This window comes from Prionailurus viverrinus, chromosome B1 (genome assembly GCF_022837055.1).
Source record: "Prionailurus viverrinus isolate Anna chromosome B1, UM_Priviv_1.0, whole genome shotgun sequence".
Lineage (NCBI taxonomy): Eukaryota > Metazoa > Chordata > Mammalia > Carnivora > Felidae > Prionailurus > Prionailurus viverrinus.
In genome coordinates, this window is record NC_062564.1 from 124,091,425 (window position 1) to 124,112,845 (window position 21,421).

Here is a 21,421-nt window from a genome sequence, read left to right on the forward strand (position 1 = left end):
CTCTCTGCCCCTCCCCCGTTCATGCTCTGTCTCTCTCTGTCCCAAAAATAAATAAACGTTGAAAAAAAAATTTAATAGGTTGATACTAATGTGGGTAGTCTGTTGATAGCATTTTTAAAAAGCAGGATAAATATTACAGCATTTTCAGCCAGTGCCTAGGGTTTGGTCTTCTCAAAGTCTTTTCACCTTTATATTGTCATAAACGGAGGCTTGTCCTGAGTGGCCAGTGTCTCATAGTCCTCTATTTAAAAATTTTTTTAATTGTCCTAAGCCTAGCTTTTTAGAAGCAAGAGCTAATTTTACTACTATATCTTATTTTCATGAAATAAAGTTCAGTAACATTAGGAACTTTATGAAAAAACAGTAAAAAAGGAAAAAGATATTCACTGAAGAGGTCAAGATTTCATTTCTGCTTTTATGCAAAATAAACCCAAGACTAAGTATATTCATTTATCTCATTATTCACACTTAGTCTTTTCCCTGTGATCCATAGTAATGAGCACTTACACAATGTTTATAACAGTAGGAAGGTAATCCCAATTTGTCAGTAGCTGATTATTTTATACTAAGCCTGCCTATATGTAGAAGATGGATATAGCATAATGGTAAAAGTTAAGAAAATAGGTTAATATGGTATATTTCAAGTTATGTTCTCTATATTTCTATATTTGATATGTATCTCATAGGTTTGTATAAACAGAATTATGTAGAAGTTTTTTTTAATTCTAAACTTAACTTCCTATAAGTTTGTAGATATAAAAACAATCTTATTCCATAGCCAAAGTGCATCTTTTCTAGCAGCCACCAAATAATGGCATAGACTTGTTCATTTGAGACAAGATAACATGGACCTTCATACACATTTTTAGATTCAAACTTATTAATAAGAATAGGTACTTGTGTATAAGAATTTATCCTCAATAAAAATTTCCCAGGTGTTATTGTTATTATTTAATATGTAGGCTTTAAGATATTTTACTATGGTTAGAACTAGCTATTGCTCTAATTTGGAGTCACATTATTTCCCAGAGGAACCTATCTCCAAATCCATTATATGATCAGTGAAAATGTAGGATTCAATGCATACATTTATCCTTTCATCCATTCTTCGGGCAAATATTAACTGAGCACCTACTATGCTCCACATAGTCTTCTGTACTCTAAAGATACAGGAGCAAACAAAACAAAAAATAACTGCCCTCTTGGAGCTTACAATATAGCAGAAAATTGTATTTTGGATAGTAAAACATGATAAGGCTAAAAAATAGGTAGGAAAGGGGGTAGGAGTTACTTAGGGGAGGCAATTAAATTGAGATTGGGTGGCCTAGAAATGACTCATTGAGAAGGTAACATTGAATAGTGTTATGATTGAAATGAAGGAGTGAGCCCTCGAGTTATCTAGGAGAACATCTCAAACAGAGTGCAAAGGTCCTGAGATCTTATTGATAAACAGAGTGAATGGAAATGAGAAATAGGGTGCCTGGGTGGTTCAGTTGGTTAAGTGCCTGACTCTTGATTTCAGCTCAAGTCATGATCTCACAGTTTGTGGGACTGAGCCCCAGGTGGGTCTCTGTGATGACAGTATGGAGCCTGCTTGTGATTCTCTTCTTCTGTCTCTGCTTCTCCCCTGCTTGTGCTTGATTTCTCCCTCTCTCTGTCAAAATAAATACAATGAAACGAACAAAAAAAAAAAACAAAAAAAAAAGGGAAATGGGAAAGTAATAGGAGATTAGGTTAGAGTGCTGATAGTGAGTCTGGGGGGTGAAATTCATATCATATTAAGACCTTGATTTTTGCTCAACATGAGATTGGAAGCCACTGGATGGATTCAGGAAGAGGAGTGGTACAGTATGACTCAGGACCTTAACTGGATCCATCACTAGCTGCCATGTTGAGAAATAGACTGAAGGAGGATAAGGGTGGAAGCAGAGGGGGAGTTAGGAAGATTTCACAATAATCCAGGTAAGAGATGGAGGCTTGGATCAGAGTGATGTCTTTGGAGATGGAGAGAAGTGGGGTTGATTTTAGACATATAATGATAGAGATGACAGGATTTCCTGATAGAGTTTTATTATATATCCAAGTATGTAATTCATAAATTAAGGAATAATTCTTTACATTGTAAAAAAGTAGAGGAGGTATATATGAAACAGAAGATTTGAAACTTTTTAATAGTATGAAAAGTATTGTATAAGATTACTAAAATCTTTGATGATTAATATATACTACTTTTTGATATATATTTAAATAACACTTGTATATATTTTATAAATATATATAGTACTGTGTTTAAATTCTTGATATCTATATCATCTATCTATATATATATATATATATCTCAAGTTAAATGTGTTTAAGATAATAGAAAAGTCAGTATGAGTATTTGCTGAATTAAGTTTTATCTATTATAAAGTATCTGGCTAAAACTTAATTTCTTACGTTTTCTAACATTTGTATTTGAAATAAAATATATCCTGAAGCTTATTTGTTGGAAACAAGGTAGTTTATTGATTAATAGAAACTTGAAAATATAGTAAAAATATTTTCTTAGATAAGATTTGGTTGTATACTTTTAAATAGAAGAAATATAGAAACCACTTTTATTCATTGTAATTTTTAATTATGTGAAGTAGATAATTTTTTTCTGAGCTCTATCAGTAGAGGGCAGCAAAGTTTCAAGTAGTATGTTTTCAGGTTTCTAGGGAACTTTGCTAAGGAAAATTTTTTGTTGTTTCTCTTAAGTTTGTTCTGGCTTGCCTTTTAATGAAGTGCTTTAGTAATTTCGTGTAGGAATTTGCTTAAAAACCCTGTAACTTTGGTTCATATATTTAGCCAACTGTTCCCTTAGGTACTATAGACGCTTTCTTAATGAGAACATGTATTTTTTCTTTTGTAATTTAGGGAGTACCGGGGCCTGGAAAATATGACATTAAAAGTCAATTTCAGAAGACTCAAAGTATGATACCAAGCGTAAATGATGCATCACCTGCTTTTCTTTCTCAGTCCCAGGTAATGTTCTACAGTCATTTTCATACATAGAGCATAATAGATACAAGTGAAGCCAGAAACAAATCTGATGGTGTTTTGGGAGATTATAAAAAGAAAAGTTAGAGATGCCTGGGTAGCTGAGGCAGTTAAGTGTCCGACTCTTGATTTTGGCTCAGGTCATGATCTCATGCTTTGTGGGATCAAGCCCTCATTGGGATTCATGCTGACAGTGACAGCATGGAGCCTGCTTGATTTTCTCTCTCTCTTTCTCTCTCTCTTTCTCTCTCTGCTTCTCTCCCCCCCCCCCACCTCTCTGTGTCTTTCTCAAAAACAAATAAATAAAACTTTAAAAAATTATATTCAAGAGGATTTTTTGGGAGTGCTATAATGATTCCAGGAGTAGATTCCAGTGATTCATCTCCTACATATAACACCCAGTACTCATCCCAACAAGTATCCTCCTTAATGCCTCTTGCCCATTTAGCCCATCCCCTTCACAAAACCCCTCCAGCAACCCTCAGTTTGTTCTCTGTATTTAACAGTCTCTTATGTTTTGTCTCCCTCCCTGTTTTTATATTAATTTTTCTTCCTTCCCTTATGTTCATCTGTTTTGTATCTTAAATTCCACATATGAGTGAGGTTACGTGATATTTATCTTTCTCTAATTGACTAATTTGCTTAGCATAATACACTCTTATTCCATCCACATTGTTGCAAATAGCAAGATTTCATTCTTTTTGATTGCTGAGTAGTATTCCATTGTATATATATACCACATATTCTTTATCCATTCATCTGTCAATGGACATTTGGGCCCTTTCCATACTTTGGCTATTGTTGATAGCTCTGCTATAAGCATTGAGGTATATGTGCCCCTTTGAAACAGAACTCCTGTATCCTTAATATAAATACCTGGTAGTGCAATTGCTGGGTCGAAGGGTAGTTATATTTTTAATTTTTTGAAGAACCCCCATACTGTTTTTTAGAGTGGCTGCACCAGTTTGCATTCCCACAAGCAGTGCAAAAGAGATCCTCTTTCTCCTCATCCTCGCCAACATCTGTTGTTGCCTGAGTTGTTCATGTTAGCCATTCTGACAGGTGTGAGGTGGTATCTCATTATGGTTTTGATTTGTCTTTGCTTGATGATGAATGATGTTGAGCATATTTTCATGTGTCTGTTAGCCATCGGATGTCTTCTTTGGAAAACTGTCTATTCATGTGTCTTGCCCATTTCTTCACTGGATTATTTGCTTTTTGGGTGTTGAGTTTGATAAGTTCTTTATAGATTTTGGATGCTGACCCTTTATCTCATATGTCATTTGCAAATATCTTCTCCCATTCTGTCAGTTGCCTTTTAGTTTTACTGATTGTTTCCTTCACTGTACAGAAGCTTTTTATCTTGATGAGGTCCCAATAATTCATTTTTGCTTTTGTTTCCCTTCCCTCTGGAGACATGTCAACTAAGAAGTTGCTGTGGCCCAGGTCAAAGAGGTTGTTACCTGTTTTCTCCTCTAGGACTTTGATGGCTTCCTGTCTTACAGTTAGGTCTTTCATCCATTTTGAGTTTATTTTTGGGTATGGTGTAAGAAAGTGGTCCAGGTTCATTCTTCTGCATGTCGCTGTCCAGTTTTCCCAGCACCACTTGCTGAAGAGACTGTCTTTATTCCGTTGGATATTCTTTTCTAATTTGTCAAAGATTAGTTGGCCATATGTTCGTGGGGCCATTTCTGGGTTCTCTACTCTGTTCCATTGATTTATGTGTCTGTTTTTCTGCCAATACCATACCATCTTGATGATTACAGATTTGTAATACAACTTGAAGTCGGAATTGTAATGCCTTCAGCTTTGGTTTTCTTTTTCTGGATTGCTTTGGCTATTTGGGCCAAATTTTAGAATTGTTTGTTCTGGCTCTGTGAAAAATGCTGGTGTTATTTTGATAGGCATTGCATTTAATATGTAGATTGCTTTAGGTAGTATCAACATTTTAACAATATTTGTTCTTCCAATCCATGAACATGGAATGTTTTTCCATTTTTTTGTGTCTTCTTCAATTTCTTTCATAAACTCTCTATAGTTTTTAGGGTATAGATTTTTCACCTCTTTGGTTAAGTTTATTCCTGGGCATTTTATGTTTCTTGCTGCAGTTGTAAATGGGGTTGATTCCTTGATTTTTCTTTCTGCTGCTTCATTATTGGTGTATAGAAATGCAATGGATTTTTGTGCATTGATTTTATATCCTGTGACTTTGCTGAATTCATGTATCAGTTCTAGCAGTTTTTTGGTAGAATCTTTTGGGTTTCCACATAGATTATCCTGTAGTCTGTGAAGAGTGAGAGTTCGACTTTCTCCTTGCTGATTTGGATGGCTTTTCTTTCTTTGTGTTTTCTGAATGCTGAGTCTAGGACTTCTAACACTATGCTGAATAACAGTGGTGAGAGTGGACATCCTTGTCATGTTCCTGACCTTGGGAGGAATGCTCTCAGTTTTTCCCCATTAAAGATAATATTAGTGGTGGGTATTTTTCTTGAGGATTTTATCAAGAAAGGATGCTGTATTTTGTCAATTGCTATCTCTGCATCTATTGAGAGGTTCATGTGGTTCTTATTCTTTCTTTTTAATGTGATGTATGGTATCGATTGATTTGTGGATATTGAACCAGGCCTGCATCCCAGGAATAAATCCCACTTGGTTGTGGTGAATACTTCTTTTACTGTATTGTTAGATTCAGTTTGCTAGTATCCTGGTGAGAATTTTTGCATCCATGTTCATCAGGAAAATTGGTCTATAGTTATTCTTTTTATTGTGATCTTTGTCTGCTTTTGGAATCAAGGTAATGCTGGACTCATAGCATGATTTTGGAAGTTTTCCTGCCATTTCTATTCTTTGGAACAGCTTCCAAAGAATAAGTATTAACTCTTCTTTAAAATTTTGTAGAATTCCCCTGGAAAGCCATCTGGCCCTGGACTCTTTTTGTTGAAAAATTTTTGATTATGATTATTAATTCAATTAATTTATTGGTTATAGATTTGTTCAAATTTTCTATGACTTCTTGTTTCAGTTTTGGTAGTTTATATGTTTCTAAGAATTTGTCCATTCTTCCAGATTGCCCAATTTATTGGCATATAACTTCTCATAATATTCTCTTATTATTGTTTGTATTTCTGCTCTCTAATCTTTATTATTTCCTGTCTTCTTCTGGTTTTGGGCTTTATTTGCTATTCTTTTTCTAGCTCTTTATGGTGTAAGGTCAGATTGTGTATCTGAGAAATTTCTTCCTTCTTTAGGAAGGCCTGGATTGCTATATACTTCCCTCTTATTACCGTCTTTGCTGCATCCCAGTTGGGACTGTCATGTTTTCATTTTCATTGGCTTCCATGTACTTTTTAACTTACTCTTTAATTTCTTGGTTAACCCATTCATTTTTTAGAAGGATGTTCTTTAATTTCCAAGTGTTCATGGCACTTCCAAAGTTTTTTTTTTGTGGTTGATTTTGAGTATCATAGTGCTGTGGTCTGAAGATATGCAAAGTATGATCTTGATCTTTTTGTACTTGTTGAGGGCTGATTTGTGTCCCAGTATGTGATCTACTCTAGAGAATGTTCCATGTGCACAGGAGAATAATGTGTATTCTGCTGCTTTAAGTTGAAATGTTCTGAATATATCTGTTATGTCCATCCTGTCTAGTGTGTCATTCAAAGCCATTGTTTCCTGGTCAATTTTCTGTTTAGATGATCTGTCCATTGTTGTAAGCGGGGTGTTGAAGTCCCCTACTATTATGGTATTATTATCAATGAACTTCTGTATGTTTGTGATCAATTGATTTATATATTGGTTTCCTTCATGTTGGGGGCATAAATATTTACAATTGTTAGATCTTCTTGGTGGATAGACCCCTTTGATTGTGATATAATGCTCTTCTTCATCTCTTGTTACAGTCTTTATTTTAAAATCTAGACTCACTTCATGCTGATGTAGTTTCATTTCAGGATGAGGGAAGCTGAGAACTTCCATGCTACTCTGTCATCTTGGCCATTTGTCTCTAATTTTTTTTAATGCTTATTTATTTTTTGAGAGAGAGAGAGAGAGAGAGAGCAATAAGGGAAGGGGAAGAGAGAGAGGGAGACACAGAATCTGAAGTAGGCTCCAGGCTCTGAGCTGCCAGCACAGAGCCTGAGGTGGGGCTTGAACCCCCAAACCATGAGAAATGACCTGAAGTTGGACGTTTAACTGATTGAGCCACCCAGATGCCCCAAGAGACTCACTTTAGACCTAAAGACACCTACAGATTGAAAATGAGAGAATGAACCATTTATCATGCTAATGGATGTGAAAAAAACCAGAGTAGCCATATATATATCAGACAAACTAGATTTTAACCCGAAAACAGAGCAAGAGATGAAGAAGGACACTATATCATAAAAAAAGGGTCTATCCAACAAGAAGACCTAACAAATATAATTATTTATGCTTCCATGTGGAAGCAGCCAAATATATAAATCAATTAATAACAAACATAAATTCATCGATTACAATACAATAACAGTAGAGAACATTAACACCCCACTTACACCAATAGACAATTCATCTAAGCATAAAATCAAGGAGGAAACAATGGCTTTGAATGACACACTGTACCCAATGGACTTGATAGATATATTCAGAATATTTCATCATAGAGCAGCAGAATACACATTTAGTTTGAGTCCACAAAGATATTCTGCAGAAAATATCACATATGGGGACAGATTCAGGCTTCAGTATGCACAAAAAGATAGAGATCATAGTATGCATATTTTTCAACCACAAAGCTATGAAAAATGAAGTCAATCACAAGAAAAATAACTGTTAAAACAACAAATACATGGAGGTTAAACACTATCCTACTAAAGAATGAATGAGTTAATCATGAAATTAAAGAGAAATACAAAATATATGGAAGCAAATGAAATTGAAAACGTGACAGTCCAAAACCTTTGGGATGCATCAAAATGGTCATAAGAGGTAAGTATATAGCAATACAGGCTTATCTCAAGAAGCACAACCTCACAACCTCAAATACGCAACCTCACCTTATACCTAAAAAAGCTAGAAAAGGAGCAAAAAATGAAGCCTAAAGCCAGCAGAAGAAGGGAAATAATAAAGATTATAGCAGAAATAAATGATATAGAAACAAACAAACAAAAAACCCCCACCAGTTAACAGATCAATGAAATTAGGAGATGGTTCTTTGAAGAATTAATAAAATTTATAAACACCTAGACAGACTTATCACAAAGAAATGAGAAAGGACCCAAATAAATAAAATCACAAATGAGAGAGGAGAGATCACAACTAACACCCACAGAAATACAAACAGTTATAAGAGAATATTATGAAAAATTATATGCCAACAAATTGAGCAATCTAGAAGAAATGGACAAATCTTAGAAACATATAACCTGCTGAAACTGAAACAGGGAGAAATAGAAAATTTGAACAGACCAATAACAAACAAAAAAATTGAATCAGTAATCAAAAATCTCCCAACAAACAAAAGTCCAGGGCTAGATGACTTCCCAGGTGAATTCTACCAAACATTAAGGAAGATTTAATACCTATTCTCAAATTATTCCAAAAAATATAAATAGAAGGAAAACTTCCAAACTCATTCTATGAGGCCAGCATTACCTTGATTCCAAAACCAGATAAAAACCTCACTAAAGTGAAGAATTATAGGCCAACATCCTTGAGAAAATGGATGTAAAATTCTGAACAAGATACTGGGAAATCAATCCAACGGTATATTAAAAAAGTCATTCACCATGATCAAGTGGGGTTTACTCTGGGGCTGCAATGGTGGTTCAGTATTAACAAATTAATCAACATGATACACTGCATAATTAAAAAAAGGGTAAGAACCATATGATCCTCTCAATAAATGCAGAAATAACATTTGACAGAATACAGTATCCATTCATGATAAAAACCCTCAACAAAGTAGGGATAGAGGGAACATACCTCAACATCATAAAGACAATATACAAAAGACCCATTGCTGATATCATCTTCATTGGGGAAAAACTGAGAGTTCCACGGTTATTCACATAGTACTGGAAGTTCTAGCATCAGCAATCAGACAACACAAAGAAATAAAAGTTATCTGAATCAGCAAGAAAGAATTCAAACTTTCACTGTTTTTAGACAACATGATATTCTATATAGAAAACCTGACAGATTCCACCAAAAAATTGCTAGACCTGATACACGAAATCACTAATGTTGCAGGATAAAAAATCAACATACAGAAATCAGATGCATTTCTTTATACCAATGAGCAGCAGAAAGAGAAATCAATGAATCAGTCATATTTGCAGTTGCACCAAAATCATAAGATACTTTGGAATAAACCTAACCAAAGAGGTAAAAGATCTGTACTCTGAAAACTATAAAACACTTGTGAAACAAATTGACGAGGACACACACACAAAAAAAGAAAAAACATTCCATGCTCATGGATGAGAAGAACAAATATTGTGAAAATGTCTATACTAACCAAAGCAATCTATACATTTAATGCAATTCTTATCAAAATACCACCAACATTTTTCACAGAACTTGAACAAACAATCCTAAAATTTGTATGAAACCACAAAAAATCCTGAATACTCAAAGCAATCTTGAAAAAGAAAACCAAACTGGAGGTGTCACAATTTTGGACTTCAAGCTGTATTATAAAGGTGTAATTAGCAAGACAGTATGGTACTGGCACAAGAACAGACACATATATCAGTGGAACAGAATAGGAAACCCAGAAATGGACCCACAACTATAAGGTCAACTAATCTTCGACAAAGCAGGGAAAAATGTCCAATGGAAAAAAGAGTCTCTTTAACAAGTGGTATTGGGAAAACTGGACAACAACATGCAGAAGAATGAAACTGGACCTCACTCTTACACCATACACAAAAATAAATTCAGCTGGGGGGTGGGAGAGGGAGATGGTGCTTGCCAGCGCCATTGTTCCCTGCCTAGCTGAGCTCTGTCTTACAGGGCTCAACACCTCTCCCTCCCAGTGTCCTCTCGCCCTCCTGCTCTCCAAGCAGAGCTGTTGACTTTTAACTTTCCAGATGTTAAGTTCCGCTGGCTGTCAGAACTCACTGAGTCCGGACCCTCTGCTTTTGCAAGCCAGACTCATGGACTCTACCTTGCCAGGCAGGCTGCCCCTCCACCGCCCTGGCTCCCTCTTGCCAGTCTGTGTAGCGTGCACCGCCTCTCCGACCTTCCTACGCTCTTCCGTGGGCCTCTTGTCTACACTTGGCTCTGGAGAGTCCATTCTACTAGTCTTCTGGCAGTTTTCTGGGTTATTTAGGCAGGTGTGGGTGGAATCTAAGTGATCAGCAGGACGAGGCGAGCCCAGCGCCCTCCTATGCTGCCATCTTCTCCCCCAAAGGGAAGCAGTACCCATCACCAAACTTGCTTGTGCTGCACAAACACCCAACGCTGTGCTTCTGTGGATCCATCCCTCCGACTGGTCTGCCTCCCTCCCGGTGCTGCAGGGCCCCTCCCACAGGGGACCACCAATGGCAAAATGAACTAGGCCTGCCCCTCCCGCCCCTGTGCACCTTGCAGATCCACCCGGGCCGATATACCAGATCCCATCGAAGCAGCACCACAAGCCTGGCAGTGTGCAAGTAATCCAGACAGGGGCCACACCACTCCACAGTGAGTCCTACCCTTGGGAGAGGGGAAGATAAGGTACACCCAGTCTGACTGTGGCCTCAGCGGTGGGCTGGGGGCAGACATGGGGTCTGACTGCAGCCCCACCCACCAACACAAGTTACTCCAGACAGCACAGGGGGGGGTGCCCTGCAGTTTGGCCACCCCAGGGACTATCCAAAATGACAAAATGGAAGAACTCTCCTCAAAAGAAACTTCAGGAAGTAGCCACAGCTAACGAATTGATCAAAAACGACTTAAGCAATATAATGGAACAAGAATCTAGAATAATAGTCATAAAATTAATCGCTGGGCTTGAAAAAAGTAGAGAGGACAGCAGAGAATCTATTGCTCCAGAGATCAAGGGACTAAGAAATAGTCATGAGGAGCTAAAAAATGCTAAAAATGAGGTGCAAAATAAAATGGAGGCGACCACAGCTCAGATTGAAGAGGCAGAGGAGAGAATAGGTGAATTAGAAGATTAAAATATGGAAAAAGAAGAAGCTGAGAAAAAGAGAGATAAAAAAATCCAGGAGTATGAGGGGAGAAATAGACAACTAAGTGATGCAATCAAATGGAACAATATCCGTATAATAGGAATTCCAGAAGAGAAAGAGAGAGAGAAAGGGGCTGAAGGTGTACTTGAACAAATCATAGCTGAGAATTTCCCTGAACTGGGGAAGTAAAAAGGCATTGAAATCCAAGAGACACAAGAACTCCCTTCAGACGTAACTTGAATCGATCTTCTGCATGACATATCATAGTGAAACTGGCAAAATACAAGGATAAAGAGAAAATTCTGAAAGCAGCTAGGGATAAACATGCTCTAACCTATAAAGGGAGACCCATAAGAGTAGTGACAGACCTATCTACTGAAACTTGGCAGGCCAGAAAGGAATGGCAGGAAATCTTCAATGTGATGAACAGAAAAAATATGCAGCCGAGAATACTTTATCCAGCAAGTCTGTCATTCAGAATAGGAGAGATAAAGGTCTTCCAAAACAAACAAAAACTGAAGGAATTCATCACCACTAAACCAGCCCTACAAGATATCCTAAGGGGGATTCTGTGAATAAAATGTTGCATGGACCACAAAGCACCAGAGACATCACTACAAGCATGAAACCTACAGACATCACAATGACTCTAAACCCATATCTTTCTATAATAACACTGAATGTAAATGGACTAAATGCTCCAACCAAAAGACATAGGGTATCAGAATGGATAAAAAAACAAGACCCACCTATTTGCTGTCTACAGGAGACTCATTTTAGACCTGAGGACACCTTCAGATTGAAAGTGAGGGGTTGGAGAACTACCTATCATGCTACTGGAGGTCAAAAGAAAGCTGGAGTAGCCATACTTACATCAGATAAACTAGACTTTAAATTAAATGCTGTAACAAGAGATGAAGAAGGGCATTATATAATAATCACAGGGTCTATCCATCAGGAAGAGCTAACAATTATAAATGTCTATGTGCCAAATACGGGAGCCCCCAAATATATAAAACAATTACTCACAAACATAAGCAACCTTATTGATAAGACTGTGGTAATTGCAGGGGACTTTAATACTCCACTTACAACAATGGATAGATCACCTAGACACAGGATCAATAAAGGAACAAGGGCCCTGAATAATACATTGGATCAGATGGACTTGACAGATATATTTAGAACTCTGCATCCCAAGCAACAGAATATACTTTCTTCTTGAGTGCACATGGAACATTCTCCAAGATAGATCACATACTGGGTCACAAAACAGCCCTTCATAAGTATACAAGAATTGAGATCATACCATGCACACTTTCAGACCACAGTGCTATGAAACTTGAAATCAACCATAGGAAAAAGTCTGGAAAACCTCCAAAAGCATGGAGGTTAAAGAACACCCTACTAACGAATGAGTGGGTCAACCAGGCAATTAGAGAAGAAATTAAAAAATATATGGAAACAAATGAAGATGAAAATACCCCAATGCAAATGCTTTGGGATGCAGCGAAGTCAGTCCTGAGAGGAAAATACATTGCAGTCCAGGACTATCTCAAGAAACAAGAAAAATCCCAAATACAAAATCTAACAGCACACCTAAAGGAAATAGAAGCCGAACAGCAAAGACACCCCAAATCCAGCAGAAGAAGAGAAATTATAAAGACAGAGCAGAAATAAACAATATAGAATCTAAAAAAACTGTAAGGCAGATCAATGAAACTAAGAATTGGTTTTTTGAAAAAATAAACGAAATTGATAAACCTCCAGCCAGGCTTCTCAAAAAGAAAAGGGAGATGACCCAAATAGATAAAATCATGAATGAAAATGTACTTATTACAACCAATCCCTCAGAAATACAAGCAATTATCGAGGAATACTATGAAAGATTATATGCCAACAGACTGGACAACCTGGAAGAAATGGACAAATTCCTAAACACCCACACACTTCCAAAACTCAAACAGGAGGAAGTGGAAAGCTTGAACAGACCCATAACCAGCGAAGAAACTGAATCAGTTATCAAAAATCTCCCAACAAATAGGAGTCCAGGACCAGATGGCTTCCCTGGGGAATTCTACCGGACATTTAAAGCAGAGATAATACCTATCCTTCTCAAGCTATTCCAAAAAATAGAAAGGGAAGGAAAACTTCCAGATTCATTCTATGAAGCCAGTATTACTTTGATTCCTAAACCAGACAGAGACCCAGTAAAAAAAGAGAACTACAGGCCAATATCCCTGATGAATATGGATGCAAAAATTCTCAATAAGATACTAGCAAATAGAATTCAACAGCTTATAAAAATAATTATTTACCATGATCAAGTGGGATTCATTCCTGGGATGCAGGGCTGTTTCAACATTTGCAAATCAATCAACGTGATACATCACATTAATAAAAGAAAAGAACCTTATGATCCTGTCAATTGATGCAGAAAAAGCATTTGACAAAATTCAGCATCCTTTCTTAATAAAAACCCTCGAGAAAGTCCGGTTAGAAGGAACATACTTAAAGATCATAAAAGCCATTTATGAAAAGCCCACAGCTAATATCCTCCTCAATGGGGAAAAACTGAGAGCTTTTTCCCTGAGATCAGGAGCACGACAGGGATGTCCACTCTCACCACTGTTGTTTAACATAGTGTTGGAAGTGCTAGCATCAGCAATCAGACAACAAAAGGAAATCAAAGGCATCAAAATTGGCAAAGATGAAGTCAAGCTTTCGCTTTTTGCAGATGACATGATATTATACATGGACAACCCGATAGACTCCACCAAAAGTCTGCTAGAACTAATACATGAATTCAGCAAAGTCGCAGGATGCAAAATTAATGTACAGAGTCAGTTGCATTCTTATACAGTAACAACGAAGCAACAGAAAAACAAAGAAACTGATCCCATTGACAACTGCACCAGGAAGCATAGAATACCTAGGAATAAACCTAACCAAAGATGTAAAAGATCTGTATGCTGAAAACTACAGAAAGCTTATGAAGGAAATTGAAGAAGATATAAAGAAATGGAAAAACACTCCATGCTCATGGGTTGGAAGAATAAATATTGTCAAAATGTCAATACTACCCAAAGCTATCTACATATTCAATACAATCCCAATCAAAATTGCACCAGCATTCTTCTTGAAGCTAGAATAAGCAAACCTAAAATTTTTATGGAACCACAAAAGGCCCTGAATAGCCGAAGTAATTATGAAGAAGAAGACCAAAGCAGGAGGCATCACAATCCCAGACTTTAGCCTCTGCTACAAAGCTGTAATCATCAAGACAGCATGGTATTGGCACAAAAACAGACACATAGACCAATGGAATAGAATAGAAACTCCAGAACTAGACCCACAAATGTATGGCCAACTAATCTTTGGCAAAGCAGGAAAGAATACTGAATGGAAAAAAGGCAGTCTCTTTAACAAATGATGCTGGGAGAACTGGACAGCAACACGCAGAAGGTTGAAACTAGAACACTTTTTCACACCATTCACAAAAATAAACTCAAAATGGATAAGGGACCTGAATGTGAGACAGGAAACCATCAAAACCCTAGAGGAGTAAGCAGGAAAAAAACCTCTCTGACCTCAGTCAGAGCAATTTCTTACTTGACACATCCCCAAAGGCAAGGAAATTAAAAGCAAAAATGAACAATTGGGTCCTCATAAAGATAAAAAAAGCTTCTGCACTATAAAGGAAACAATCAACATAACTAAAAGGCAGCCAACGGAATGGGAAAAGATATTTGTAAATGACATTTTGGACAAAGGGCTAGTATCCAAAATCAGTAAAGAGCTCACCAAACTCCACACTCAAAAAACAAATAATCCAGTGAAGAATTGGGCAGAAAACATGAATAGACACTTCTCTAAAGAAGACATCCAGATGGCCAATAGGCACATGAAAAGATGCTCAACATCGCTCCTCATTAGGGAAATATAAATCAAAACCACACTGAGATACCACTTCATGCCAGTCAGAGTGGCTAAAATGAACAAGTCAGGAGACTATAGACGCTGGTGAGGATGTGGAGAAATGGGAACCCTCTTGCACTGTTGGTGGGAATGCAAACTGGCGCAGCTGCTCTGGAAAACATTGTGGAGGTTCCTCAAAAAATTAAAAATAGACCTACCCTATGACCCAGCAATAGCACTGCTATAAATTTACCCAAGGGATACAGGAGTACTGATGCATAGGGGCACTTGTACCCCAATGTTTATAGCAGCACTTTCAACAATAGCCAAGTTATGGAAAGAGTCTAAATGTCCATAAACTGATGGATAAAGAAATTATAGTTTATATACACAATGGAATACTACGTGGCAATGAGAAAGAATGAAATATGGCCTTTTGTAGCAACGTGGATGGAACTGGAGAGTGTTATGCTAAGTGAAATAAGCCATACAGAGAAAGACAGATACCATATGCTTTCACTCCTATGTGGATCCTGAGAAATTTAACAGAAGACCATGGAGGAGGGGAAGGAAGAAAGAAAAAGGTTAGAGAGGCAGGGAGCCAAAATGTAAGAGACTGTTAAAAACTGAGAACAAACTGAGGGTTGATGGGGGGTGGGAGGGAGGGGAGGGTGGGTGAAGGGTATTGAGGAGGGCACCTGTTGGGATGAGCACTGGGTGTTGTATGGAAACCAATTTGACAATAAATTTCATATTAAAGAAATAAATTCGAAACAGATAAAAGACCTATATATGAAACAATAAACCACCAAAATCCTGTAGGAGAACATAAGTTTCAAGCTCTGACCTGGAGATTAGGGAGATAAGGGAAACAAAATAAAAAATGAACTATTGGGACTTCATCAATATAAAACTTTCTGCAGTGAAGGAAACAATCAAGAAAACTAAAAGGCAACCTAGAGAATGGGAGAAGACATTTGAAAGTGACATATCAGATAAAGGGTTAGTATCCAAAATCTATAAAAAAATTTCTCAAACTCAACACTCCAAAAATAAATAATTTATTTAAGAAATGGTCAGAAATGAATAGACATTTTTTCCCTAAGAAGACATATGGATAGTTAACAGACACATGAAAAAATACTCAACATCACTCATCATCGAGGAAATACAAAACAAAACTATGAGATATCGCCTCACACCTCTCTTAATGGCTAATACTAACAACACAGGAAACAATAGATGTTGAGGATGTGGAAAAAGGGAAGCCCTCTTACACTGTCGATGGCAATGCAAACTGGTATAGCCACTCTGGAAAATGATATGGAGGTTCCTCCAAATAGAACTACCCTATGATCCAGCAATTGCACTTCTAGGTATTTACCCAAATGATACAAAAGAACTGATTCGAAAGGCGCATACACCCTGATGTTTATAGCAGCATTATCATTAATAGCCACATTATGGAAAGATCCCAAATTTCCATTGACTGATGAATAAAGAATACACACACACACACACACACACACACACACACATACACACATACACACAATGGAATATTACTTAGCCATCACGAAAGTGAAATCTTGAGGCGCCTGAGTGGATCAGTTGGTTGGGCGTCCTACGTCGGCTCAGGTCATGATCTCGCAGTTCATGAGCTCCAGCCCCATGTCGGGCTCTGTGCAGACGGCTCAGAACCTGGAGCCCACTTAGGATTCTGTGACTCCCTCTCTCTGCCCCTCCTCTGCTTGCACTCTGTCTGTCTGTCTGTCTCTCTCTCTCAAAAATAAATGAAACATAAAAAAGTTAAAAAAAAGAAAATAAAATCTTGCCATTTGCAATGATGTGGATGGAGCTAGAGTGTATTATGCTAAGCAAAACAAGTCAGTCAGAGAAAGTCAAATGCCATGTGATTTCACTCATGTGGAATGTAAGAAGCAAAAGAAATAAACATTGGGGAAGTGGGAAAAAAGAAGAGAGAGAGGAAGGCAAACCATAAGAGACTCTTAACTATAGAGAACAAACTGAGGGTTGGTAGAAGGGAGGTGGGTGGAGGACGCACTAGATGGGTAATGGATATTAAGGAGAGCACTTGCTGTGATGAGCACTGGGTGTTATAGGTGATGAATCAATAAATTCTACTCCTGAAACCAATGTTACATAATATGTTAACTAATTAGATTAAATTAAAACTTGAAACAAACAAATAAATAAAGTAGACAAATGGCCAAAAATACCCTGATATCAGATATATAATCCATTTTTATTTTTATAAATCAAAAATTTTGTGTTTTAAGTGTACCTTGTTAATTGCATTATTGCTTTTCCTATCAGTCATTAATGTACCTGTTCATAGTTAACTAAACACTAACACTACCTCTAGCAGTCATTCCTGCTGGTTTTAACTCTTCCATATCTTTCACCCTGGAATGATTATTGCTTTCTTCATCATCCCCTTAAACAAAACAGATATCATATTCTTTTCCATTTCTGAAAATATATTTAAAATATTATGATTGGTGCCAAGTGATATCAAATCAGGGCTACATATTAGAGGAACAGAAATAGCATAAGAACTGAGAATCTAGTTGTAATAATGATATTAAAAAAAAATCAAAGGTACACACACACACACCCACACACAAAGTATCCTGTTCTTACACAATCATTTTGTGTAGTACCTTAAGTGCTATCAAGTTGCTCAAAGGAGAAATCTGGTATTCATTCTTGATTCTTCCTTGCCCCTCACCACAACATTAATTTATTAGAAAGTTGTAATTTATTAAAATTTATTAAAAAGTTGTAATTTATTAAAAAGTTGTGTTAATTGTGTCTCCAAAATATACCTAGAATCCATCTAATTGTCTCTAAGGAGATGCCTCTTAAGTTCCAAAGTAGTAACCTGTAGTCATCTGAAGGTTAATAACATTCCTGAGTTAAGAGAAAATAAATAGAGCTGTACATAATGCAGTTGGATAATTATTACAACTACTTTGATCTGGAAGCTGCCACATTATAAAAGTTTGATAGTATTAAATTGCCATAGAAATATATTAGATATCTTCAAGTTGCCTTAGTGCATACCCTGGAGAATGTGATATGATTACTGTGAAATACACTCTTGCATCACAAATAAAGACCCTAGTGGCAGTGGTAGATATGATCTATCCCCACCCTCCACAGAGAGCGTTCAGAACCTTCTCTGAAAGATATGTGTGTCCTCAAAGATTACATTTTAACACTCCACATATTCATTGGCAAAGTATTATTTATTTATTTACTTATTTATTTTTTTAATTTTTCAATTTTTTAAAGTTTATTTATTTTGAGAGTGTGAGCAGGGTAGGGGCAGAGAGAGAGGGAGGAGGGAGAGAATCCTAAGCAGGCTTCATGCTGTCAGTGCAGAGCCTGATGCGGGCCTTGCACTCAAGAACCCAGATCATGAGCTGAGCTGAAGTCAAAAGAGTTGGACGCTTCACTGACTGACCCACCCAGGCGCCCCGGAAAAATATTTTTTAAAATTCAGACTAAACTGAACTTTCACATATATAAATTTAATAGAAAAATTTTAATGTATGGTTTCAATTCAAATATACACCTTTGGGTGAAGCAGTCATGAAACTTGTTGTATTACAGAGTTGAGCAGAAAAGTCAGTATCGTGAACCAGGGTTTTCAGTTGGAAGAAGGTACATACAAATATGGATTGGGGGAGGTGAGAAAGGACAGATTTTACTTGAAGGTTTAATGTGAACTCATGATTTGTAATACATATATATGTATATGTATGTGCATATATGTGCACATATATGTATATGGGTATATGTATCCCTGAGTATGTGTGTGTGTATAGATCTAGAAATAGGTATAGATAGATATAGATATATAGATATATATTCTAGCTTTGTCTGTTAAATAAGCCAAGAAGCAGGGATTGTGCAAAGTAGGTAGAAGATGAACCTGTAACATCTTCTTATGTCATGAAATTAAAAAAAAGTCTCAAAAGAAAAAAAGATGACGACTTATCATAAGGATGTGTGAGCCAACTTTAATGGCTCCCTACTGGTTAAAAAAACAACAAAACAAAACAAAACAAAACAAAACAAAACAAAAAACAACACCACAGTAGTGAATCGCAATAGTTTTAACTGACATTTATATTTCCACATGGATAGTAAATACATAAATAGATAAAAATAAATGAATAATTGGGGGAGAAGAGAGAGCTCTTGCTTATAGTAGAATGCTGAGTGCTTACTGATAAGTATAGAGAGAGTATTCAATTTTATGAAATTAAAATCACCATTGGCATTCAAGGACATCGTGTACCTCTGGATATGATACTCTCAGAAAGCTACAACATCACCTATTTAGTATGCTATCCAGAAATGTATAACCTGAATATAATCATGAGGAAGCATCACAAAAGCCCCAACTAAGGAAGGTTCTTTTATACAAAAGAGGGGTGCTATATTCTTCCAAAGTCACAAAACACAAGGGAAGGTTTTAGAAATGTTCCTACATTAAAAGAGGCTAAAAGTAATATCTGAACCTAGACTAGATTATATACTGAAGTAGAAAAATGTACTAGAGGTATTATTAGATCAACTGACAGTTTTGAATATTGATAGTTGATTAGATAATAGTATTATATAATTGTACCTATACTGAAGTTGATAATTATACTTCAGATATGTAAAAAAAATCCATATTTGTGGTAAATACATACCAAAGTATTTAGGGGTAAAGGGCCATGACATATATAACTTTCCATTGACTGGTTCTATATATATATATATATATACTGCATGTGTGTGTGTATGTGTGTGCATGCACATAGAGAGACACACAGGGAGACACATAGGGGAAGGAATGGGTGTAGTGAAATAAAGAGAGAGAAACAGAGAGTGTGGGCAAATGAAAACAAATGGCATAACATGTTAACAACGGGTGAATCTGGGTAAACATACATACATGTATTTTCTGCCTTATTTTTATTCATACAATTTTTTTCTGTAAATTTGAAATTTATTTCAAATATTTTGTTAAAAAATAAGATTATACAATGCTATATTTCTTAAGAGTTCAGTTATACATATAGATACATATTATTAAGAAGTTAAATATTATAACTTTATAATAAACTTTTTATGTTTGTAATATAATTTAAAATTATAAGCTAAATTGGATTTATATATCACTTATATTTGAGATTTTTTAAAAAGATATTTAATGATATTGTGTAGTTAAGTGAATATATATGTTGAGGAACTTTGTCAATTGTATAATTTTATTACATAAAATAAATCATGTTAGATCAGATAGATTTTTATTTTTTATCTTATAAATGTGAAGATTGTCCATACATTATCATCTAGAATCTCATGTTGAGATAATTTCCTTCAAAAAAGTCTATTTGGCTTAGTAAAGTACATAATGCATTACTATGTTAATATATATATGATTTTACTAAGAGCTATATATTTTATGCTTTAATAGTTACAAGATCTTAATTAATCTATATTTTCTTCACTCCTTTAAGAATTAATTAAACTCCAGATGTTATATTACTAAGATGGCAGCTTTTAATTTATGAAATATTGAAATATACTATAGTTGCTCATTGGCATATTTTCCTGTTCTTTACCAGAGATTTGTACCTATGAAATCAATCACCCCAGCTCCTGGCACATATAATGAATCTCGAACTGCTTTCAATTCCTTGAAGAAAACACCAGGACTGAAAAATACCCCATTTGGTCAGAGTGCTCCTCGATTCACACAGGACTCCAGGACAGAGGAAATGCCAGGTTAGCAATTAATCCGTGTATTTATATAACTTAATATTCTTAACAAGATGGACGTAACAAGAGAGTACATTTTTTTTGTTCTGTGGTTTGTGCTGTCATTTTAAATCACATTTTTAAAGTATTGGCTATATACTAAACACAGATGAAAAAAAATGTACAATTTTAGTAAGATTTCAATTTAACATGTTACATATCATTATTGTAATTTTCTATGGTTTTTCTTTATTCAGTAAATTTCCTAATTTCTCTTGATGGATGTGCATATATGTCAACTATGTGGTCACTGCCAATAATTTAACTTATGATATGCACTTTTGTTAAAATTTTATTTTAAGGATATTCCATCACATATTCTAGTATTCTCACTGGGTATTCTAGTATACAGAATTAAGAATACAGTACAAAAATAACTTATATAAATGTTAAGATATAATTATGTGTTGCTGCATAACAAACTTAGTGGCTTAAAAACACAGAGTTTTCAATTATATATTATTATTTTGTGGGATGCC

General features: G+C 36.0%; 1 protein-coding gene across 1 annotated transcript in view; it reads left to right on the plus strand.

Moving 5' to 3' along the window:
- STPG2 (sperm tail PG-rich repeat containing 2) overlaps positions 1-21,421 on the plus strand; it is a 549,400-nt gene that overhangs the window by 126,391 nt on the left and 401,588 nt on the right. The window contains exons 8-9 of the mRNA XM_047857630.1: positions 2,902-3,009; positions 20,750-20,909. Of these exons, the coding sequence (XP_047713586.1) occupies positions 2,902-3,009; positions 20,750-20,909 (268 nt within the window). The remainder of the gene's footprint in view (positions 1-2,901; positions 3,010-20,749; positions 20,910-21,421) is intronic.